The sequence below is a fragment of the Salvelinus sp. IW2-2015 genome, linkage group LG15 (genome assembly GCF_002910315.2).
Source record: "Salvelinus sp. IW2-2015 linkage group LG15, ASM291031v2, whole genome shotgun sequence".
Lineage (NCBI taxonomy): Eukaryota > Metazoa > Chordata > Actinopteri > Salmoniformes > Salmonidae > Salvelinus > Salvelinus sp. IW2-2015.
Window position 1 is genome coordinate 63,624,719 of NC_036855.1, and position 23,576 is coordinate 63,648,294.

General features: G+C 41.7%; 2 protein-coding genes across 2 annotated transcripts in view; both read left to right on the forward strand.

Annotated features, from left to right (window-relative positions):
* Window positions 1-220: 220 nt before the first annotated feature.
* LOC111974944 (myosin-binding protein C, cardiac-type-like) lies at window positions 221-16,401 on the forward strand. The gene is made up of 2 exons (XM_024003038.2): window positions 221-2,286; window positions 13,981-16,401. The coding sequence occupies exons 1-2, from the start codon at window positions 2,262-2,264 to the stop codon at window positions 14,430-14,432; spliced, it is 477 nt and encodes a 158-aa protein (XP_023858806.1). The 5' UTR covers window positions 221-2,261; the 3' UTR covers window positions 14,433-16,401.
* The window catches only part of LOC111974465 (myosin-binding protein C, cardiac-type-like), a 40,359-nt gene continuing 32,836 nt past the window's right edge, over window positions 16,054-23,576 (forward strand). Inside the window, 11 exon segments of the mRNA XM_070447399.1 lie at window positions 16,054-16,073; window positions 16,372-16,443; window positions 16,786-16,859; window positions 17,016-17,164; window positions 17,369-17,486; window positions 17,674-17,722; window positions 19,760-19,816; window positions 21,373-21,542; window positions 21,804-21,924; window positions 22,506-22,642; window positions 22,873-22,978. Coding sequence (XP_070303500.1) covers window positions 16,054-16,073; window positions 16,372-16,443; window positions 16,786-16,859; window positions 17,016-17,164; window positions 17,369-17,486; window positions 17,674-17,722; window positions 19,760-19,816; window positions 21,373-21,542; window positions 21,804-21,924; window positions 22,506-22,642; window positions 22,873-22,978 — 1,073 coding nt within the window.

Consider the following 23,576-nt stretch of genomic DNA (forward strand, 5'->3'; position numbering starts at 1 on the left):
TTGGAGGCCAGGTCATCTGATGCAGCACTCCATCCCTCTCCTTCTTGATCAAATAGCCCTTACACAGCCTGGTGTGTTTTGGGTCATTGTTCTGTTAAAAATAAATGATAGTCCCACTAAGCACAAACAAGATGGGATGGTGTATCGCTGCAGAATTCTGTGGTAGCCATGTTGGTTAAGTGTGCCTTGAATTCTAAATAAATCACTGACAGTGTCACCAGCAAAGCACTCCAACACCATCACACCTCCTCCTCCATGCTTCACTGTGGGAACCACGTAGATCATCCGTTCACCTACTATGCGTCTCACAAAGACACAGTGGTTGGAACCAAAAATCTCAAAGGACAGATTTCCACCAATCTAATGTTTATTGCTCGTGTTTCTTGGCCCAAGCAAGTCTCTTCTTCTTATTGGTGTCCTTAAGTAGTGGTTTCTTTGCAGCAATTCGACCATGAAGGCCTGATTCATGCATTCTTTGCTGAACAGTTGATGTTTAGATGTGTCTGTTACTTGACCTCTGTGAAGCATTCAGTTGGGCTGCAATCTGAGGTGCGGTTAACTCTAATGAACTTATCCTCTGCAGCAGACGTAACTCTGGGTCTTCCTTTCCTGTGGCCGTCCTCATGAGAGCCAGTTTCATCATAGCGCTTGATGGTTTTTACGACTGCACTTGAATAAACTTTCAAAGTTCTTGAAATGTTCCGAATTGACTGACCTTCATGTCTTAAAGTAATGATGGACAGTCGTTTCTCTTTACATATTTGAGCTGTTCTTGCCATAATATGGACTTGGTCTTTTACCAAATAGGGCTATCTTCCGTATACCACCCCTACTTTGTCACAACACAACTGATTGACTCAATTAAGAAGGAAAGAAAGTCCACTATTTAACTTTTAACAAGGCACACCTGTTAATTGAAGTACATTCCAGGTGACTACCTCATGAAGCTGGTTGAGAGAATGCCAAGAGTGTGCAAAGCTGTCATCAAGGCAAAGGGTGGCTACTTTCAAAAATCTCAAATCTCAAATATATTTGTACTTTTTTGGTTACTACATGATTCCATATGTGTTATTTAATAGTTTTGATGTCTTCACTATTATTCTACAATGTTGAAAATAGTACAAATAAAGAAAAATCCTGGAATGATTAGGTGTGTCCAAACTTTTGACTTTTACTGTATTGTTTTTAGGAAGTATAAGGTAGTTGGGACACTTGAGAAAACTGGGCAGACACAAGGCCAAGGTAAAACACAAAAAGAAAAGTCCTAAAATGATCAAGATGTAGTGTTAAGGATCAGGATCAGACATGCCTTATTATCCCAAAATACTCCACTAAGGTGTGGTTGCTCAACCGCCTCCACAGTTAACACTCCATAATACTTTACTCCAGTCAGTCTGTTAGTCTGTCATGTCCTTGCTATGCCACCAAGCCGAGGCTTCGAACAGTAAGCCCCTACTAATAAGATGCAAAGCTCCAGTGTGTCAGGCAACAATATATGATTCAACCAGAACAGGATTTATTTAGACAGGGTAAAGGTCCCACTTATATGTGTATTACTTACTTGGGAAATTAGGTTCTGATGTAAAATTCACTGGCATTTGGAAGGCTTGATTTACATGAAAAAGTATTGTTACATGACAAACATAAGGAAAGGTATTTTGCTATTTACAGTGCTGCCTGTTCAGAAAATAAATGTTAAATTAACCAGATGGATAATGGAAAGCTGTGCACACAGCCATGGAAGAATTCCTGGAAGTCCTGGTTCACCAGGGGAAAAGCAATCACATTCCTGCCAACAGATAAAAGGATTACTCTAGCCTCATGTCTGCTGTTTTCTGAAGCAGCTACTACTTTTTGCAAGACCAGGCAGCGGCACAAATCTAGAAAGAGCAGGAGACGTTGCTGGACTCAGGTTCTAAATTTAACCCCCCACCTCCCATTCCCTCCCTCCCTCGCTTCGCCTGTCATGCATCTGCGGTGTTGGGAGAAGAGATGGTTGAAATATGGTCTGCAGGAGGTCAGAGGGGTCTGGGGGTTGTGTGAATGTGGGGTGGAGGGACAGGGAGGGATGAGGTGCACGTCTATTATCTCATTGCCGGACAGAAAGGGGATTGGGTCTAGACATCGTGACAAAAGAGGGTGGGTTAGTACTGTTGTGAAGGGGGGTTGCTCAGGAGCCCCACTATTAAACGCAAGGGGTGAGCTAGGAAGGAGTGTGTAAGTTATTGTTGGTTACTTTCTGGAAGAAACGTTCAATCAGGATGCCAGAGCCGGTCAAAAAAACAGGTAAGTGTGCTTGATCAGATTCCATCTTGTTTTACTGCAGCATCTCCAGCTGCTATCTAAAGACGTCACTGAATTGTTTTACCTCCTCTCCCTTTTCCCTCTGTAATAACAAATCCCTCCCAACCTGTGGGACTGGTGGGACTTTTGATCACTGATCATCTCATGTCATAGGGTCTTGTCTTCACAGTTGCATTTCAGAGAGGTTACATTTGAAAGTTGCTGTTACAAGGGTAAACTTTACCAATGCCTGCCTCTTCAGCTTCATATTAGCTATGTATGTCTTCTGTGCAGTTTTTCTCTCTATTTGATCCATTGAAACTGTAAAGGGAGTGTACAGTGCATTCGAAAGTATTCAGACCCCTTAACTATTTCCACATTTTGTTATGTTACAGACTTATTCTAAAATTGATTAAATAGTTTTTTCCACCTCATCAATCTTCACACAATACCACATAATTACAAAGTAAAAACAGATTTTTAGAAGAATTTTCAAATGTAAATATGTAAATATACATTACATAAGTAATAAATATTACATTTACATACATAAGTATTCAAACCCTTTACTCAGTACTTTGTTGAAGCACCTTTGAAGCATCTCTCTGTACTTTGCTCCGTTCATCTTTCCCTCGATCCTGATTAGTCTCCCAGTCCCTGCCACTGAAAAACATCCCCACAGCATGATGCTGCCACCACCATGCTTCACCGTAGGGGTGGTGACAGGTTTCCTCCAGACGTGATGCTTGGTATTCAGGCGAAAGAGTTCAATCTTGGTTCCATCAGAACAGGTTCCATCTCATGGTCTTAGAGTCCTTAGGTGCCTTTTGGCAAACTTCAAGCGGGCTGTCATATGCCTTTTACTGAGGAGTGGCTTCTGTCTGGCTACCATAAAGGCCTGATTGGTGGAGTGCTACAGAGATGGTTGTCCTTCTGGAAGGTTCTCCCAGCTCCACAGAGGAACTCTGGAGCTCTGTCAGAGTGACCATCGGGTTCTTGGTCACCTCCCTGACCAAGGCCCTTCTCCACTGATTGCTCAGTTTGGCCGGGCGGCCAGCTCTAGGAAGAATCTTGGTGGTTCCAAATTTCTTCCATTTAAAAAGTACGGAGGCTACTCTTTTCTTGGGGACCTTAAATGTTGCAGAAATGGTTTGGTACCCTTCCCCAGATCTGTGCCTCGACACATTCCAGTCTTGGAGCTCTACGGACAAGGTATGTGCCTTTCCAAATCAATTTAATTTACCACAGGTGCACTCTAATCAAGTTTTTAGAAACATCTCAAGGATGATCAATGGAAACAGGATGCACCCGAGCCCAATTTCGAGTCTCTTGGCAAAGGGTATTAATACTTATGTAAATAAGGCATTTCTGTTTTTTATTAATTTAATCAATTTTAGAATAAGGCTGTTACGTGGAAAATGGAAGGGGTCTGCATACTTTCTGAATGGTGGTTACTTCCAAGCCTTTTTAAAAATAGAGAAGTAACACCCCCTCTTCCTCCTGTGTGAGAAAAGTAACGCTGTCTCCATACTGTGTTTCTTTGACCACACCCTCCTCCATCCTCCAGTCCTTGGGAAAAGGGTCTATGTGCTAAGCAATGCATGTCTTTCAATGTTTTAAAACACATACAGTAGAGGCCAACCCCATTTTGGTTACAAAGCAGAGCAACAGTAGGATTAACATAAAAGTACAGACCACTTATATATTCACCCCCATGAACTCATAAAGACAGTTGTCCAACCATCATCTCACATTGCAGTGTTTATGCAGCACCCTATAAACAAGCCTTTTTTCCCTGTAAAATTTTCTCACAGAATTCTAATTTTCGGAATAATGTACATATGTGCTGTGGCAGGAGTTGTGTAAACAGAGCTACTGCATAAACATGGCTAGGTTATATTGAATCCAGCCCACTGTCATTTTATTCTGGATCATTACGGAGCCTATTGTTACCAAATGAGTCTGCATGGATGTTGCATATTTATAATCCCCTACGTATTTATTTGGACTGTCACGGTAGTCTGTTGAAGAAGGATCGGACCAAAGCGCAGCGTGGTAAGTGTTCATGCTTTTATTTACAACTGAACACTAATAACAAAAATAACAAAGAGAATGAACACATAACCGAAACAGTCCTGTCAGGTGCAGAAACACAAAACAGAAAATAACTACCCACCAAGCATCGGTGGGGAAAAGCTACCTAAGTATGATTCTCAATCAGAGACAACGATAGACAGCTGCCTCTGATTGAGAACCACACCCGGCCGTTTTACGTGTCCCCAATCGATTGTGTTTTTTTGTTCGTTTATTTGCGTTTGTTTGTAACTTATTTTGTACATAATGTTGGCGCTACCGTCTCTTATGACCAAAAATAACTTCTGGACATCAGGACTGCGATTACTCACCACGGACAGGCAGAATACTTTTTTTTCTTTAACGAGTCTGACGAGCCCGACGCGAACGATATACTGTTTTTCGGGAACAGGCCCAGATCCCCGTGATTTGCATGAAGAGGAAGCAGAGAAAATGGGGACAAAGGGCGGGCTGCCTTCTGATAATTCGTAGGCAATCGAATAAACCTCCTCTTCCTTTCATTCTGCTAGCAAACGTGCCATCTTTGGAGAATAAAATAGATGACCTACGCGCAAGATTACACTACCAACGGGACATTCAAAACTGTAATATCTTATCCTTCATGGAGTCATGGCTGAACGACGACACTATCAACATACAGCTGGCTGGTTATACGCTGTACCGGCAGGATAGAACAGCGGAGTCCGGTAAGACAAGGGGCGGCGGGCTTTGTAAACTCAGCAAAAAAAATTACATCCTCTCACTGTCAACTGCGTTTATTTTCAGCAAACTTAACATGTGTAAATATTTGTATGAACATAACCAGATTCAACAACTGAGACATAAACTGAACAAGTTCCACAGACATGTCACTAACAGAAATGTAAAAATATGTCCCTGAACAAAGGGGAGGGGGGGTCCAAATCAAAAGTAACAGTCAGTATCTGGTGTGGCCACCAGCTGCATTAAGTACTGCCGTGCATCTCCTCCTCATGGACAGCACCAGATTTGCCAGTTCTTGCTGTGAGATGTTACCCCACTCTTCCACCAAGGAACCTGCAAGTTCCCGGACATTCCTGGGGGGAATAGCCCTAGCCCTCACCCTCCAATCGAACAGGTCCCAGACATGCTCAACGGACATTGCAATTTATTGCCCTGACCACATCTGCAGTCCTCATTTCACCTTTATGTAACCAGGTAGGCAAGTTCATGCCTCCTTGCAGCATGCCTAAGGCACATTCACGCAGATGAGCAGGGACCCTGAGCATCTTTCTTTTGGTGTTTTTCAGAGTTAGTAGAAAGGCCTCTTTAGTGTCCTAGGTTTTCATAACTATGACCTTAATTGCCTACCGTCTGTAAGCTGTAAATCTCTTAACGACCGTTCCACGTGTGCATGTTCATGAATTGTTTATGGTTCATTGAACAAGCATGGGAAACAGTGTTTAAACCCTTTACAACGAAGATCTGTGAAGTTATTTGGATTTTTACGAATTATTATTATGAAGAATTATCTTTGAAAGACAGTTTCGCTGAGTTTATTTTTGTAAATAACAGCTGGTGCACAATATCTAAGGAAGTCTCGAGCTATTGCTCGCCTGTGGTAGAGTATCTCATGATAAGCTGTAGACCACACTATCTACCTAGAGAGTCCATCTGTATTTTTCGTAGCTGTTTACATACCACCACAGACTGAGGCTGGCACTAAGACCAAAATTGAATGAGCTGTATTTCGCCATAAGCAAACAAGAAAACTCTCACCCAGAGGCGGTGCTCCTAGTAGCCGGGGACTTTAATGCAGGGAAACTTAAATCTGTTTTACCAAATTTCTATCAGCATGTTAAATGTGCAACCAGAGGGAAAAAAACTCCACCTTTACTCCACACACAGAGACGCATACAAAGCTCTCCCTCACTCTCCATTTGGCAAATCCGACCATAATTCTATCCTCCTAATTCCTGCTTACAAGCAAAAATTTAAGCAGGACGCAACAGTGACTAGATCAATAAAAAAGTGGTCAGATAAGGCAGATGCTAAGCTACAGGACTGTTTTTCTAGTACAGACTGGAATATGTTCCGGGATTCCTCCGATGGCATTGAGGAGTACACCACATCAGTCATTGGCTTCATCAATAAGAGCATCAATGACTTCGTCCCCACAGTGACCGTACGTACATACCCCAAACAGAAGCCATGGTTTACAGGCAACATCCGCACTGAGCTAAAGGCTAGAGCTGCCGCTTTCAAGGAGCGAGACTCTAACCCGGAAGCTTATAAGAAATCCCGTTATGCCCATTCTCATCGACGGGGTTGCAGTGAAGCAGGTTAAGAGCTTCAAGTTCCTAGGTGTCCACATCACCAACAAACTAACATGGTCCAAGCACACCAAGACAGTCGTGAAGAGGGCACAACAAAACCTATTCCCCTCAGGAGACTGAAAAGATTTGGCATGGGTCCTCAAATCCTCAAAAATTTCTACAGCTGCACCATCAAGAGCATCCTGACTTGTTGCATCACTGCCTGGTATGGCAACTGCTCGGCCTCAGACCGCAAGGCACAACAGAGGGTAGTGCGAACGGCCCAGTACATCACTGGGGCCAAGATTCCTGCCATCCAGGACCTCTATACCAGGCGGTGTCAGAGGAAGGCCCTAAAAATTGTCATCGACTCCAGCCACCCTAGTCATAGACTGTTCTCTCTGCTACCGCGCGGCAAGCGGTACCAGAGCGCAAAGTCTAGGTCCAAGAGGCTTCTAAACAGCTTCTACCCCTAAGCCATAAGACTCCTGAACAGCTAATCAAATGGCTACCTGGACTATTTGCATTGCCCCCTGACTCTTTACACCGCTGCTACTCTCTGTTGTTATCATCTATGCATAGTCACTTTAATAACTCTACCCATATGTACATATTCAACTAACCGGTGCCCCCGCACATTGACTCTGTGCCGGTACCCCCCTGTATATAGTCTCGCTATTGTTATTTTACTGCTGCTCTTTAATTTCCTGTTACTTTTATTTCTTATTCTTATCCGTATTTATTTTTTAACTGCATTGTTGGTTAGGGGCTCGTAAATAAGCATTTCACAGTAAGGTCTACACCTGTTGTATTCGGCGCATGTGCCTAATCACATTTTATTTTATTTTTATTTTCATACTGTATGAGTCACTTGATTACGAATAATAATTGCTGAATTATGAATAATGATGAGTGAGAAAGTTACAGAGGCATAAATATCATACCCCCCCCAAAAAATGTGAGAGGTTAGCATGTTCGGGGGAATGATCTTTGTGCATCTGTAACTTTCTCACTCATCATTATTTACGATTCATTCATGATTATCCATAATCATGGTAGCATCCACATTAATGTAGAAGTGGTCAGAAACATATTTGATTCTAATTTACAATAAAAGTGACTCCAAAATGTAACAATTCATTATTTACCATACATTGCTATTGGGCACAACATAATTTGAAACACAACGAAAGCAAACTGCAAATGCATCCAATTAGTTTGTACAGTCACAAGCTTGATGTAGTCATTGCGTGCTACGAATATGGGAGCAAATACTAAACTTTTGAAAAAAATGTATACACTGCAAGTGATTTTGTACAAATTCTTATGACACCTTCAAATGGGCGGACTAGATACATAAAGTGAGTTGATTTCTAAACGGTTAAACATGTATGTATGAAAATACCCCAAAATAAAAGGTGACATTATGTACTGTCGCCTCATATAAAACATTTTATCTCAAAGTTTTAGCTTCACTGTCCAAATAAATACATAGGGGAGTGTATGTAAGTGTAAGTTCAAAATTCCGAGTGCATCATTTCATGCACCACTGAGTTCATGTTTAAACATCACTCATCATGTGCCGATGATCCAGAAATGCCTCACAGGATACCAACCCGACAAATTACTTTCCACTTTTTTGGGTCACATGGAAAGCATTGCCATTCACTGTGGAAAGAGCAACTCAACAGATCAGATGACAATGCAGCCTCCTCCCAGTATCAGTTACTCAGATACAGTATGTCCGCTAAGACATCTAGCGTTCCAGATCTCCCAAAGTAATTTAGTATTATTTAGTATCCTTTTCTCAATAGGGGGGCGCCATTTCGACTTTGTAAAAATTCGTTCCCAAATTAAACTGCCTCGTACTCAATTCTTGCTCGTACAATATGCATATTAGTATTACTATTGGATAGAAAACACTCTCTAGTTTCTAAAACCGTTTGAATTATATCTGTGAGTAAAACAGAACTCATTTTGCAGCAAACTTCCTGTCAGGAAGTGAGAAATCTGAAATCGGGGGCTCTGTTCCAGGGTCAGTTTATTAATTTGTATGTAATCTATGGGTCTACATGCACTGCATACGCCTTCCCCTAGATGTCAGTAAGCAGTGAGAATTGGAATGGGGTGTCTAGGTAGATCTGAGGCCGAACAAGAGCTCTTGGAACCGGGTGTGCAGTCTTTTCTACGTTCGTCATGACGCGAGACAGACCTCAGGATTGCGTCCTGAAAAGCTGTTGTTATAGGCGCTAGATATATCCGGCTCTGATTTTATTTGATATACGTGTTAAAAACATCATAATGTAGTTATTTTAAACCGAGTTATATCAGTTTATATATTGCGATTTTCGGGATTTTCTTTGTTCTGCGTTATGCTGAGTTGGACACTTCTGCACCACATGGCTAACGTTTGCTGCTAATTCCACAGTTGAAGACGACCTTCTACAACCGAGCAACGATTATTCTGGACAAATGACAACTTGTACAAGATTCTGATGGAAGCTCATCAAATAGTAAGAACTATTTATGATGTTAATTCGTAATTTCTGTCGAAAAAGTTAAACTATTATTCCGCCATTAATTTCGGTGCGGTCTCGCTTTAACGCACGCTGTATGTCGTAGTAACGTTAATTTAAAAAATCTAACACAGCGGTTGCATTAAGAACTAATGTATCTTTCATTTGCTGTCCAACCTGTATTTTTTAGTCAAGTTTATGATTAGTTATTGATTAGATTAGGTGCCTCTCCCAAGATTTCTCCCGACATTTTGTTTGCAGTTTGGCTACTATTCTCATTGTATAACCACGATTTGTGCCGCTAAATATGCACATTTTCGAACAAACCATATATGTATTGTGTAATATGATGTTATAGGACTGTCATCTGATGGAGTTTGAGAAGGTTAGTGAAAAAATTAATATGTTTTGCTGGTTTATTCGCTATCGCTAACGTTATGTTGAATGAATGGGTCTGTGTGGTAGGCTATTGTAGTAAGCTAATATAATGCTATATTGTGTTTTCGCTGTAAAACACTTAAAAAATCTGAAATATTTGCTGGATTCACAAGATGTTTGTCTTTCATTTGCTGTACACTGTGTATTTTTCATAAATGTTTTATGATGAGTATTTAGGTAATTCACGTTGGTCTCTGTAGTTATTCTAGCTGCTTTGGTGAGATTTTGTGATGGTGGCTGCAATGTAAAACTATGATTTATACCTGAAATATGCACATTTTTCGAACAAAACATATGCTATACAATAAATATGTTATCAGACTGTCATCTGATGAAGTTGTTTCTTGGTTAGTGACTATTTATATCTTTATTTGGTCGAATTTGTGATAGCTACCTATGCAGTAAAAAAATGGTGGGAAAAGAAAGTTGGGTCTTTTGCTATCGTGGTTAGCTAATAGAAATACATATTGTGTCTTCCCTGTAAAACATTTAAAAAATCAGAAATGATGGCTGGATTCACAAGATGTGTATCTTTCATCTGGTGTCTTGGACTTGTGATTTCATGATATTTAGATGCTAGTATTTACTTGTGGCGCTATGCTAGTCAGCTTTTTTACTGGTGAGGGTGCTCCCGGATCCGGGATGAGTACCAAGTAGAAGTTCATCAAGACCCTGCTATCAACAGATAATTATTCTGTAAATCAGATTTTTATTGAAGTGTCTTTTAAATGTAAAATGAGTCTCTCTACTGATACATAGATGCTTTGCACTGCAAAGTGGTTTTGAATTCCCCAACTGATGAAGAAATAGTTTGTGGTGAACTATTTGGACTGAAATAAAACAAGAACTAGAAGATACAGGTGAACTATATAAGTTCATTGGGTAAACACTTACTGGTCCTAATGCTAGCTAACTGCTTTGCTTGCTTGCTATTTTTCCTTTTCTTTTTACAATAACTGTTGTTAGTTGAAATTATGTTTCAACCCTCATAATATATTTTTTTCTCATTTACTTTACTTTATATGGAGGAATTGGAGTGAAATGTAATATAAATAGGCCCAAAAAATACACCGTTGAGGTTAAGGAGGAGATACCAGTCATCACTAGCCTGAAAGAAGAAGCACACTTGGAAGCCCAGCAACGACGTAACATTCTTTCTATGCTCGCTGCGCAACTAAAATAGTCTCACTAATCCCTCTACTGTGCTACCTGTGCCCCTGTCACTGGGGTTGCTTGCTGAGTGCATTTATTAGTGGGGCACATATGCATTCTATATTTAAACCCATTGGGTCATCTTGCTCTATGTGGAGGTCATTTCATTTGTGATGTAATGAGCTGATTGGAAACCATTCCCTGGTTAGAGGGTAATAAAACACCTGATACGACTCACAGAGAGGAGAAATGTATTAGACAATAAAAACCTCTCATTAACAACACATTGGAGAGCTCTGATATTAACCCACTGCAACGCAGAGATGATTGCAATGATAAAATCAGCATTTTCAGCATTTATCAATTTCAATTGATTCATTCAACTGAATTCAAGACTGTGGTACAATTTAAGGCTCTATTCAGTGCATTCGGAAAGTACTCAGACCCCTTGACTTTTTCCACATTTTGATACTTTACAGCCTTATTCTAACATTTATTTCATTTCCCCCCCTCATCAATCTAAACACAATATCCCATAATGACAAAGCAAAAATATATAGATATATTATTTTTTTGCAAATGTATTTTAAAAACCAATGGGAATATCACATTTACATAAGTATTCAGATCCATTACTCAGTACTTTGTTGAAGCATCTTTGGCAGTGATTACAGTGATTACAGAGTCTTCTTGGGTATGACGCTACAAGCTTGGCACACCTGTATTGGGGAGTTTCTCCCATTCTTCTCTGCAGATCCTCTCAAGCTCTGTCAGGTTGGATGGGGAGTGTCACTTCACAGCTATTTTGAGGTCGCTCCAGAGATGTTTGATTGGGTTCAAATCCGGGCTCTGACTGGGCCACTCAAGGACATTCAGAGACTTGTCCTGAAGCCACTCTTGGCTTTTCTTGGCTGTGTGCTTAGGGCTGTTTTCCTGTTAGAAGGTTAACCTTCGCCCCAGTCAGAGGTCGTGAGCGCTCTGGAGCAGGTTTTCATCAAGGATCACTCTGTACTTTGCTCCGTTCATCTTTACCTCAATCCGGACTAGTCTCCCAGTCTCTGCCACTGAAAAACATCCCCACAGCATGATGCTTCCACCACCATGCTTCACCGTAGGGATGGCGCCAGGTTTCCGCCAGACGTGATAATTGGAATTCAGGCCAAAGAGTTCAATCTTGGTTCCATCAGACCAGAGAATCTTGTTTCTCATGGTCTTAGAGTCCTTTAGGTGTCTTTTGGAAAAGTCCAAGCGGGCTGTCATGTGCCTTTTACTGAGGAGTGGCTTCCGTCTGGCTACTCTACCATAAAAGGCCTGATCGGTGGATTGCTGCAGAGATGGTTGTCCTTCTGGAAGGTTCTCCCATCTCCACAGAGGAATTCTGGAGCTCTGTCAGAGTGACCATTGGGTTCTTGGTCACCTCCCTGACCAAGGACCTTCTCCCCCAATTGCTCAGTTTAGATGGCCAGCCAGCTCTAGGAAGAGTTTTGGGGGTTCCAAACTTCTTCCATTTAAGATTGATGGAGGCCACTGTGTTCTTGGGGACCTTCAATGCTGCTGAAATGTTTTGGTACCCTTCCCCAGATCTGTGCCTCGGCACAATCCTGTCTCGGAGCTCTACGGACAATTCCTTCGACCCCATGGCTTGATTTTTGCTCTGACATACACAGTCAACTGTGGGACCTTATACAGACAGGTGTGTGTCTTTCCAATTCATGTCCAATCAATTGAATTTGCCACAGGTGGACTCCAATCAAGTTTTAGAAACATCTCAAGGATGATCAATTTCGAGTCTCATAGCCAAGGGTCTGAATCCTTATGTTACATTTTTTTTTATACATTTGCAAACATTTCTAAAAACCTGTTTCCGCTTTGTCATTATGGGGTATTGTGTGTAGATTGATGAGGGGAAAATATTATTGAAAACATTTTAGAATAAGGCTGTAATGTAACAAAATGTGGAAAAAGGAAAGTGGTCACAATACTTTCTGAATGCACTGTATAACCTTATTTGTAATTTGTCTGAAGAGCTTCCATTTGATAATGGAACTACTATGGTGTATCATCGTAGTGCACTTCAAAGGTTTTACATCACAATTTACTGCAAAAATCCATGACAAACTGGGCATCTTAAAACTTCTTAAGGCTAGGGGGCAGTATTTTCGTTTTTGGTTAAAAAACGTACCCATTTGAAACTGCCTATTTCTCAGCCCCCGAAACTAGAATATGCATATAATTGTCAGATCAGGATAGAAAACACTCTGAAGTTTCCAAAACGGTCAAAATTTTGTCTGTGAGTTAAAAAGAACTGATATTGCAGGCTAAAAGGAAAATCCAATCAGGAAGTGCCCCTGTTTTTGAAACCTCTCTGTTCCTATGCATCCCTATTGCCCATTTAAAGGGATATCAACCAGACTCCTTTTTCTATGGCTTCCCTAAGGTGTCAACAGCCTTTAGACATAGTTTCAGGCTTTTATTTTGAAGAATGAGCGTGAACGACCACATTGCGTAAGTGGATAGGTGGGGGCTCTCAGAGTGAGTTGTGCGCAAAAGAGAAAGGCAGCCATTGTTACTCCCGGTCCTAGTGAAAAGCCAACTGTCCCGGTTAATATATTATCGAATAGATATTTGAAAAACACCCTAAGGATGGATTATAAAAAACGTTTGACATGTTTCTGTGGACATTATGGATATAATTTGGAATTTTTGTCTGCGTTGTCGTGACCGCTCTTTCCGGTGGATTCCTGGGCATAACGCASCAAACTAACGGAGGTATTTGGATATAAAAAACATCTTTATGGAACAAAAGGAACATTTGTTGTCTAACTGGGAGTCTCGTGAGTGAAAACATCCGAAGATCATCAAAGGTAAACGATTAATTTGATTGCTTTTCTGATTTTCGTGACCAAGTTACCTGATGCTAAATGTACTTATTGTTTTGTCGAGCGATCGATAAACTTACACAAACGCTTGTATTGCTTTCGCTGTAAAGCATCATTTCAAAATCTGAGACGACAGGTGGATTAACAAAAGGCTAAGCCATGTTTTGCAATATTGCACATGTGATTTCATGAATATGAATATTTTCTAGTAATATTATTTACCTGTGGCGCTATGCTACGCTATGCTATTCAGAGTTGCTGATGACAATTATCCCGGATCCGGGATGGGTGGTTCAGAAAGGTTAAACGGAATTCTTTCATTCTGACCCATCCCTGCCTCTCCAGTCTCAGCATTTGCCAAGAAACCAAAGACTCAGGTGGCAGAGGAAGGGGCAACAGTGGTTTTTGAGACCGAGACAGAGAAGCCTGATGCGAAGGTGAGATGGCAGAGCAACACAAAGGACCTTGCCTCTGGCGACAAGTATGTGATCAAGGCAGATGGAAACAAGCACTCACTTACCATCCAAGCAGTCACCAATGAGGACGGCACTGCCTATGCAGTGATTGCCGGAGGGTCAAAAGTCAAGTTTGACCTTAAGGTGAAGGAGAAAGAAGTCATGGAGGAAGTCAAATTGGAAGTGAAGGAGGAAGTGAAGAAGGAAGTGAAGGAGAAGGAATGTGGGAGTCTATTAGGTTGTAGACCTTTTTCCAGAGCCATACTCACGTATGAGCACAGTGTGAGGAGCACCGAGCACAGTGTGAGGAGCACCGAGCACAGAGGCCACCAAACACCATAAACATGTTTTTTGAACACTGAGCACTGTTTACTGCACTGCTGGTTGTTATCGCCTTCAATCACAGTCTGTTTTAGACAATTACTTAGTATGTTTCATTTCATCAAGCACAGAGCACAGTGTGTACTGTAACATTACCTACATAGTTGACCACACAGCAACCCTTTCAGCCTGGCAGTAGGAACTGTGTGTGGTTTGATAAAATGCCTGGGGTCAGAGAGAGAGAGTGGCTGTGGAGAGCTCAGACTTGGAGCAGCTCCAGCCTGTCCAGTGCTGCTGTGATTCACATCAAACCCTCCCTGATGACCTTCACCCTGGCCTGACACAAACAGATGGTTTCCTCATGAGTAACCACAGCAGTGCTCAGGATAGATAGTCACAAGAGGCATCTGACACCCGCACACAAATACATTACAGATAGGCCCACTCAGAGCCATCTACCAAAAGATTGTCTATTATATTGACAAGATAGTCGATTGACCACTCCAACAATGGAAATACATGTCCTTTAAAGATAGAAGGCAGGCAGGCAGGAAGAGGTGAGATCAGGTGGAACCATTCTAGCCAATGAGAGGGTAGATACTTGTATGAACAACAGGCCATAGAGATATACTGTATATCTGTGCCATTATAGCGTCTGTGACCAGCTGGGCAGCGCCATTGAGGCTGTCTCCATTTTAAAGTAAACAATTTTCATCTTCTTCATTGGCTGATTGCTCCCAACTCTTAGGAATCCCGACCCAGTTGACTAATTTAAAATGGTGGAACCCTCAATGGCAATGTCCATGTTAAAACGGGTTATATCCATGATGAGTCCTCTATCTATCTCTATGACAACAGGCACAACTCTGATATAAAGTCGTTTTTTTCAAAGTTGATGAAATGCCACGTGCATTCACTTATGAAATGCCACGTACATTCATAACAACCTAACCATTATGGAACTTCTATTCAATCAAATAAAACTCACGTAGCAAATGAGCAATTCCATTTTTTGTTGACCAAATTCAACACTCTCTCATTGACTATCTGCACATTTGAAACAGATGGGGAGCGCCATGGACAAACAGCAAACAAACACTTTTTATGGAAATAAAATTATCTCTTGCCTTGTGAGTCTTGCAAAAGTCGTAGGCCATATAAACTGACTCTACAAAACATTAGGAACACCTTCCGGATACTGAGTTGCATAATAAACATTGTGCCCACTCAGAGGTGAGGAAATAGTCAATGAAATGCAACAACATATCGTAGGCCTACCAAACATGAATCAAAATGTGTGCAATGTTGCAAAAAACGGTAAGGGAATGACATTTTGTAACGCTAGTGATTACTGTACGTTTATATGTAACATAGATTCAACAAATATGTTTATAAATTTGGGAAAACAACATCAAACATGTGCCTACAGAAACAAAGCGCTCTCAAATGTTAAGACATTTTATGAGTTAAGAGAACATGCGCATAGGCTAAGCTTCGCCACAAAATGTAACCCCTCGAGCATCCCATTGGTTCCTGCATGATGCCCCCCCTCGATCATCTCATTGGTTCCTGCATGAATGCCCCCCTCAAGCATGCCATCTTCCTGCTTGTGTGTCACTTTTGATATTGTGGATTTCACAGGATGGTCTATGCAATTAAAATGTGAGTCAATTAAAGTATTACCTGAGTTTTTCGGGGGTCCACCACCAAAGAACATCCAGCTAACTTGTCACAACTGTGGGAAGCATTGGAGTCAACATGGGTCTGTGTGGGGGGGGGGTATGCAACTCAGTATCTGGAAGGTGTTCCTAATGTTTTGTAGACTTAGTGTATATGGCCTACAGTCCGAGAAACATTCAGTTCTATGAGTCTCTCATTGTTAACTCTTTGTTACCAGAGGAAGCCCAGGGTGGAGCAGGGGACCCAGCAGCTTCAGATCCAGCTGCTACAGACACTGAAGCACCAGCAGAGGCCCCAACCCCAGCAGAGACCCCTGCAGCAGCGGACACTACACCAGTAGCACCTCAGGCAGGTGCCAATATACAGGCACATGACACTACAGGATTTGATGGTTAGACCAATGTTTACAGATTGTTTCCACCGATCCTTTGAGCTACTGGATACACGCTTGTGGTGATGTTGTAAGGTCACAATGCATGACAATGGAGACATTGTAATATACTTCACTGAAAAACTTGTGCACTGCACTTGCCAGTATCACAATTTAGCTTTGTATCAGCCTTCACAGAGCTTCTGTGAAGAAAAAAAACAACAACAAAAAACAGATGGTATAACTATCCTTGGTAGTTTACTTGCTCCTGGCTTCTCCCTAGCTCTGTCCTGTTTAACATTTTCCTGTTCCCTTCTCAAAAAGTCAAGCCCCTGACACGAAGACAGACCTCACTGGCCTGTTTACAAAGAAACCCCAGAGTGGGGAGGTCGCTGTGGGTGAGTGACACCATTACATTTTAGTCATTTAGCAGACTCTCTCATCCAGAGCAACTTAGTGAGGAACAGCACCCCAGAGATCATAGCCATTCATGCAAGCCATTCATAAAGATGTTATGGGCATGTCAAGGCATGTTTCCCTACTGTTGTGTCCAGGTGAGAACATACATTTTGTGGCTAAAGTGAATGCTGCTTCACTGCTGAAGAAGCCCACCATCAAGTGGTTTAAGGGGAAGTGGATGGACCTGGCTAGCAAGTCTGGAAAGAACCTGCAGATCAAGGAGCTTTATGATCGTAACTCTAAGGTTAGACYTTTKTCCCATMCATGRGCATGYTACATACTGTTGTCACCAATGTACAGTTCTGAACATCATGATAGGTTGGACACTGCAATGAGCTGTTAAAAGTTGTTCAGGAAAGTCCTAGAGATCACCTTGCAAAAGACTTCAGAGGTTTTATGGTTTTGGCTGACATTATTATTACCAGGAATTTTTTAACTTTGTTTTCAGGTCTACACCTTTGAGATGCAGATCATTGCAGCCAAGCCCAGYTTCGCTGGAGCTTACAGGTGTGAGGTGTCATCCCGGGACAAGTTCGACAGCTGCAACTTTGACCTAACTGTGCATGGTGGGTGCCCTCACACACAGTACAATCCCTAGGGGCAGATTAACAGAAATTACAATTGTTCTTATTTTCTCCTTAGTGCCTTTCCTTGCTAAAGCATACAGTAAATATCAGTTATTTTTTTTATAGTACCTGTGGTATAAAAATCAATGATAGAGAAGAAATTAGTGATTATTCTATCATGTTTGAGAGGCCCGGGCTGTGGAGGGGTTTGACATCAGGGCAGCTTTCAGGCGCACGTAAGCTCAAACATTTCTTTCTTTCTGTGTGTGTGTGTGTCACAAGAGGTTGGTGGCACCTTAATTGGGGAGAACGGGCTCAAGGTAATGGCTRGMGTGGAATAAATGGAATGGTATCAAATACATCAAACACATGGTTTGATGCCATTCCATTCTCTCTGTTCCAGCCATTATTATGAGCCATCCTCCCCTCAGCAGCCTCTACTGGTGTGTGTGCGTGTGCGAAAGTTAAAAGTATATCAAGTTGTTATTTAGCAAGCTGTATCAACAAAACAACACAAATTAACTTTGTACAATGGTATTAACAAAAGCATTTTTCGACAGCCCCAAACTAGCAGTCTGTGCATATTGTTGGAYGGTTATTTAAATGCTTCTCTTTTTTTGTATACAGTATGTGCCAATACACAATAAGTAAATGGGGTGTAATAGTATCTATACAGTCCTTTGGATATGTGAGAGAAATAACTATCTGGCAATGCCAACTTGTCAGGAGTGGAGCTGCTAAGAAGAGAAGTGGACCATCAGGAAGGTAGTGGCGGGAGGGGTGTTTGCTGCAACATTGGGGGTTCATATCCAAACAATGGAGCCTCTGATTACCAAAAAGACTTCAGGGAAAGCTTTTCAGTCCCTCTTTTTCACTGCTTTCCTTTTGGGTCAAACAGAGCCAGTTTCTGGAGATATGTAACTTCCTCGCTGAATTTTGAGAAGACTGCCATGGTGTGAAAGAGACAGGGTTTGACCTAACTCATCTTTTAAAGAGACCACCTTAGATGTTAAATCCACTGGGTCATCCTTTAGCTTGACAGTTTGAACACTGTCATTGTGTCAACTTTGACAGAACCAGCTTCTGGTTTGGAGGTGAGAGAGTACAATAGGCTGGGTTAACAAGCAGCTTAACAGCACACCAACTTTATATGTCACTCAAACTCTCTCTCTGATCTACCACGGGGTCTTATCAAAACAGCGGAGCCAGCTGCACAAACATTGAGCCAAAGGAGTGAGTTTTTGGTCTTGCCCCTGGTTTGATGGTATTGAAAGTGCCAGGATGTGTTAAGACACACAGGCTTTTCTGTGGCACTGGTTCTCCAGGGCTGTCGGATGAGAGATATCACTGGAGGAAGTCACCGCCGTGTGTTGTAATTCTACCACATAAACCACCAGGCCCTCGTTTAAATCCTGATCGCTTCAGAGATCAGAGGAAAAAGATAAACACTTCCAGCCACATATAAAACTGCTGTCCTCTCCCTGAGATCCCTCATCACATTGATCAGTGTGGAATACAGATTCCATGGGGATTTTGACCAGGTGCTGGCATTCACCTTGAGTGACATGTTTTTTGTTTGGAAGATTGTTGCTTCTCATGGTTACGCTAGTACAGGGTAAGCATCTATCTCTCCAGCCAAACATCTGTCCATCCATCCTGTCTTTTATTCTTCCGTCTTTTCATTCATGCAACCACCCCTCATCCATCCACCCCTCATCTATCCATCCATCCATTGATCATCATCTTTCTTTCTGCCAGAAAAGACAGCCTGTCTGTCTCTATCCGTCTATATTATACTATATTTCCAGTGCATCCCAAATCTCTCTTTGTTTCTTACCCCTTCAAATATATATCAGCTCCCTGCGTTCCACCTTGAAAAAATGTCAAGACCCTTTCTGCACTGTCTATAATTGTCCCCCATTATGAAATCGGGGAGGGGACTGTGGATTTATCTCTGTCCGTTCCTTCGTACGTTAGTCACACGAGATATCTCAGATAGCACTGGCCTGATTTTGAAAAAACGTGGGTGAATGATACATCTTGCCACAGAGATCCGGCATTTACAAAATTACACTGATTTGTCCAAGGCAGGAGCTATAGTAATTAACTGAAAATTGGCCCAAGGGGCATCATTCGTAGGGGACAACATGTTTGCTGTTGTTTTCAAGGGTGCTGCTCATCTCTTATGGTGATGATGATAACCAAACTGTCAGAATACATTGCTTTGATAGGGTACTGACATTGTGTTATTGGCACTGATATTTCTACAGCAGTATGGATGGAAGTGAGGAAGCAGGAGAGTTGGACTTCAGTGCCTTGTTGAAGAAAAGGTGAGTGTGAATTATCTCTGATTATTTCAGAACAAAAAGTTGAGTAACATAATTATTTTCCAAATCAGTAAGCTTGTTTCTCTTGGGCATGTTATCTCACGGTGTCCATCTCTCTTTGTCCCCCCCCCCCCCCCCCACCTATACAGCGAGTAAGTGACTACTACTAGTTTACCCAACAGATTGGATTAATGGACATGTTTTCCCAGTTACTTTTTCACTAACCTGAATTCAGGTCAGTCTTGCTGCCTACTCACAATGTATCTTGAGTCCTCCTGCTTATCTCACAGTGGTCCCAGACTACTTCTGCCTAGCACCCTCACACACCTCATGCCCTGTAGAAGACTCTGCCACTTCTACCACACAAGCTAGAACACATTACACATTATTAGATAAAAAGGTTCCAAAACAGTTCTTCGGCTGTCCCCATAGGAGAACCCTTTTTGGGTCCAGGTAGAACCCTTTTTGGATCCAGGTAAAACCCTTTTGGATTCCATGTAGAACCCTCTGTGGAAAGTGTTATATATGGAACCCAAAAGGGTTCTCCCTGGAATCAAATAGGGTTCTTCAAAGGGTTATCTTACGGGGACAGCAAAAGGACCCTTTTAGGTTGTAGATAGCACATTTTCTTCTAAGAGTGCAGGAGATTTAGCACACATCTGAATGCAATAGAAGCTTTCACAACACTTTGTGGTCTGCATCTCTTTCTTCCCTATGAGTGTCACTGCATCATCACAATGAGCCATTACTGACTCTCCAGACCTTCCTTCGATATCCAGTCACAACTTTTCAAAGCAATGGTTTATTTCCGCCCCATCACACACAAACATTGTTCCATCTCACTCAATCACTTAATGTCAAACCCATCTCCTAGTCTAGTGGATTTCATGCCCTGGCATTTACCTTGATGTCATGCATTGACCTATACTGGCAAACACATTGTTTTAGGGTCTCTTGTTTGTTGAAAATGTGAATGTTTTTTTCAAAATTCATAATACAGTATAAATTATTCTGATTTGATGTTCTATATAATTCTGATTAATCGGAATTCATTTTCAATATTTTACAATAGCTATGGCACTTTTCTGTATGTCTGCAGACTATTGCAGCAGAAAATATATTTGTTGTAGTTGTTGTGCTTATTTGCGGTCTTCATGGGTGGGTTCTAGGGTGCTATAATTCGATTTTGGGTACTGCAATGTATATTTGATGTATGTATTAATCTGTTTGGTTTGTCGCTTGGGTTCTGCTTCGGAATGAGTGCAGCAGTTTTTTCACCAGGTCATCGGTAAGAAACAATTGTTGTCGATGTAATAATATGTTATCTGACTGTTATGTGAAGACTGCAATGAGTTTGAGTGAAACCTGAATGCAAATGTGACTTAGAAAATTGTAATGGAAAATTGCAAGTAATGAAGAAAATTTATAAGTAGGCCTATTGAGCATGGATAGACCTAACTGTTACTGTGCATGGTCAGTAATGTAGCCTAATGATAATGCTAAGTGATGGCTTCAGACATTGGCTTACCTTGTCCCCTTGTGTCCTCTTTCTGTGCCAGTGCCTCTAAGTCCCAGGTCAAAAGTGAGCCTGATGAGGATGTATGGGAAATCCTCCAGAATGCTAAAGCCAGTGAGTATGAGAAGATCGCCTTCCAGTATGGCATCACAGACCTGCGTGGGATGTTGAAGAGGCTGAAGAAGATGAAGAAGGAGGAAAAGAAGAGTGAAGGTTGGTATCTCTATCTTTGTGAAACCAACACTTATCCTTCAGCTCATACATTATGCATCCTGAGATTGAACCCGTCCTAAAATGGACACCGCAAATACCCATTTAGGTACTCATCCCTTCAGTCATCCCTCCATGGAAGCCTCCATTGTAGAAGCTAGCTACTATATCTGTATTTACAGCTAAATGTTACCTCTGCAGATCAGTATTGTTAACTATAGGAAAAGTAATTGCTCTCCACGTGTCTGTGTCTCCAAACCCCAGCTTTCCTAAAGAAGCTGGACCCTGCCTATCAGGTAGAAAAAGGGCATAAAATGAAACTATGTATTGAGGTGGCCAATGAAGACGTAGATGTAAAATGGCTGAAGAATGGGCAAGAGATTTAATTAACTGGAAGGGGAAAGGGTTTTCTGAGCTTGCATTCAAATTGAATGAATTACTGATGTACCATCTCTTACAAATGTGTGTACAACACATGCTTATTCAGCAACTCAACAATACAATTATCTATCTCTCAGATTGCTGTATATGCCATGCAAACGTTTCTCTTCTCTCCCCCGACACAACACATGGATGGACTGTGCTGATCTTGCTGACCTTTCATGAACAGCAAGTAAGTACTTTCATCATTTCAAGCAGCACATCTGAGATTGTTTTGCTAGGTACCAACAGTAGCAAAGGGCTGAAATAAGCTAGACAGGAATACGACTGTCAACCATTGTAAATATGGAAGCTTTTTGGGGTCTCCACACTGCTGTCTACTCTGAAAACATGATGATGACTGATGTAAAACTGTTATGCAATCAACCAATTTACCAACTATCTATACAATGTATCATCAACAGGATGACAGTGTTACACAGAAGGCTATTGTGGTTTGAATGTTGTCTATGTCTGTCAATAAGGAACATTTATTTTATTATGAAAGGTGTTGGTGAATAATTGAGTGGATAATGAAGGTTCTTGTCCATCTACCAGGTACATCTTTGAGAGTGTTGGCAACAAGCGATACCTCACCATCAACCACTGCTCACTGTCAGACGATGCCACATACACTTGTGTGGTCGGAGATGAGAAGTGCACCACAGAGCTCTTTGTCAAAGGTGCATGTGAGACAACTGAAAGTGAACAATCAACGGTCCAACATCAATGTTTCATTTGTACACCAGTTTGAATGCATTTCACACTGACATTATATTTGTGCCTGCGTGATGTTTAAGATAGCATCATGACATAACAAGGGAAACTCACAACAAGGGAAATATGATTATTTGCTAAGGTGCCTGGTGGTATAATGGTGGTTGGTATTGTTTCTTTCTCTGTGTGTCTRCAGAGCCTCCTGTCACTATTACAAGTAATCTGGAGGACCAGATGGTCATGAAGGGTGAGCGGGTGGAGTTAGAGTGTGAGGTGTCAGAAGAAGGGGCTACTGTCAAATGGTAAGACGTTCCCTCAACCCACAAATCAAACTCAAACACTTCCATACCATAGAAGGTGTGAGGAGGTCAACAATGGGTGCCATACCAGACAGTATTTTAAGATTTACAAAGTGCCAAGTCCCTGACCGAGGACATCAATAGCATGGTCTGGCATACTGTTCACATTACGTCATTTCACAACAACTCGGAAAGACACAACAGATGGCTGTAATAACTAATATGGTGACATTGTGGTACATTAGGTTTCATATAGGAAATTGCTGTATTTTGTGTTTCCCTTGTTAGAAKTAATCCACATATCAGATCTTGGTTTGAGGATACATTACTCTGGTTGTAAGGATTGAAACAGATGTAGTTTTTGACTCTGCGCTGCACATTCCTCACATGTCCGGTAGATGGCATTTGTGTCGCTCATGGCTTTAACGTGTTAGTCACCCCCAGGCTGTGACTTCCCTGATTGACAGACAGATGCTGACCTTCCTGTCAGTGTTTCAGGTACAGTGTCTCTGCCACAGGGCTGGGCTATATATTACAGTGTCTCTGCCACATTGTCTCTGCCACAATGTCTCTGTCACAGGGTCTCTGCCACAGGGTCTCT

Coding starts and splice junctions, on each gene's coding strand:
- LOC111974944 (XM_024003038.2), top strand. CDS start 2,262: ATGCCAGAGCCGGTCAAAAAAACAG. Junction 2,287..13,980: donor AGAGCCGGTCAAAAAAACAG/GTAAGTGTGCTT, acceptor CTGCCTCTCCAG/TCTCAGCATTTGCCAAGAAA.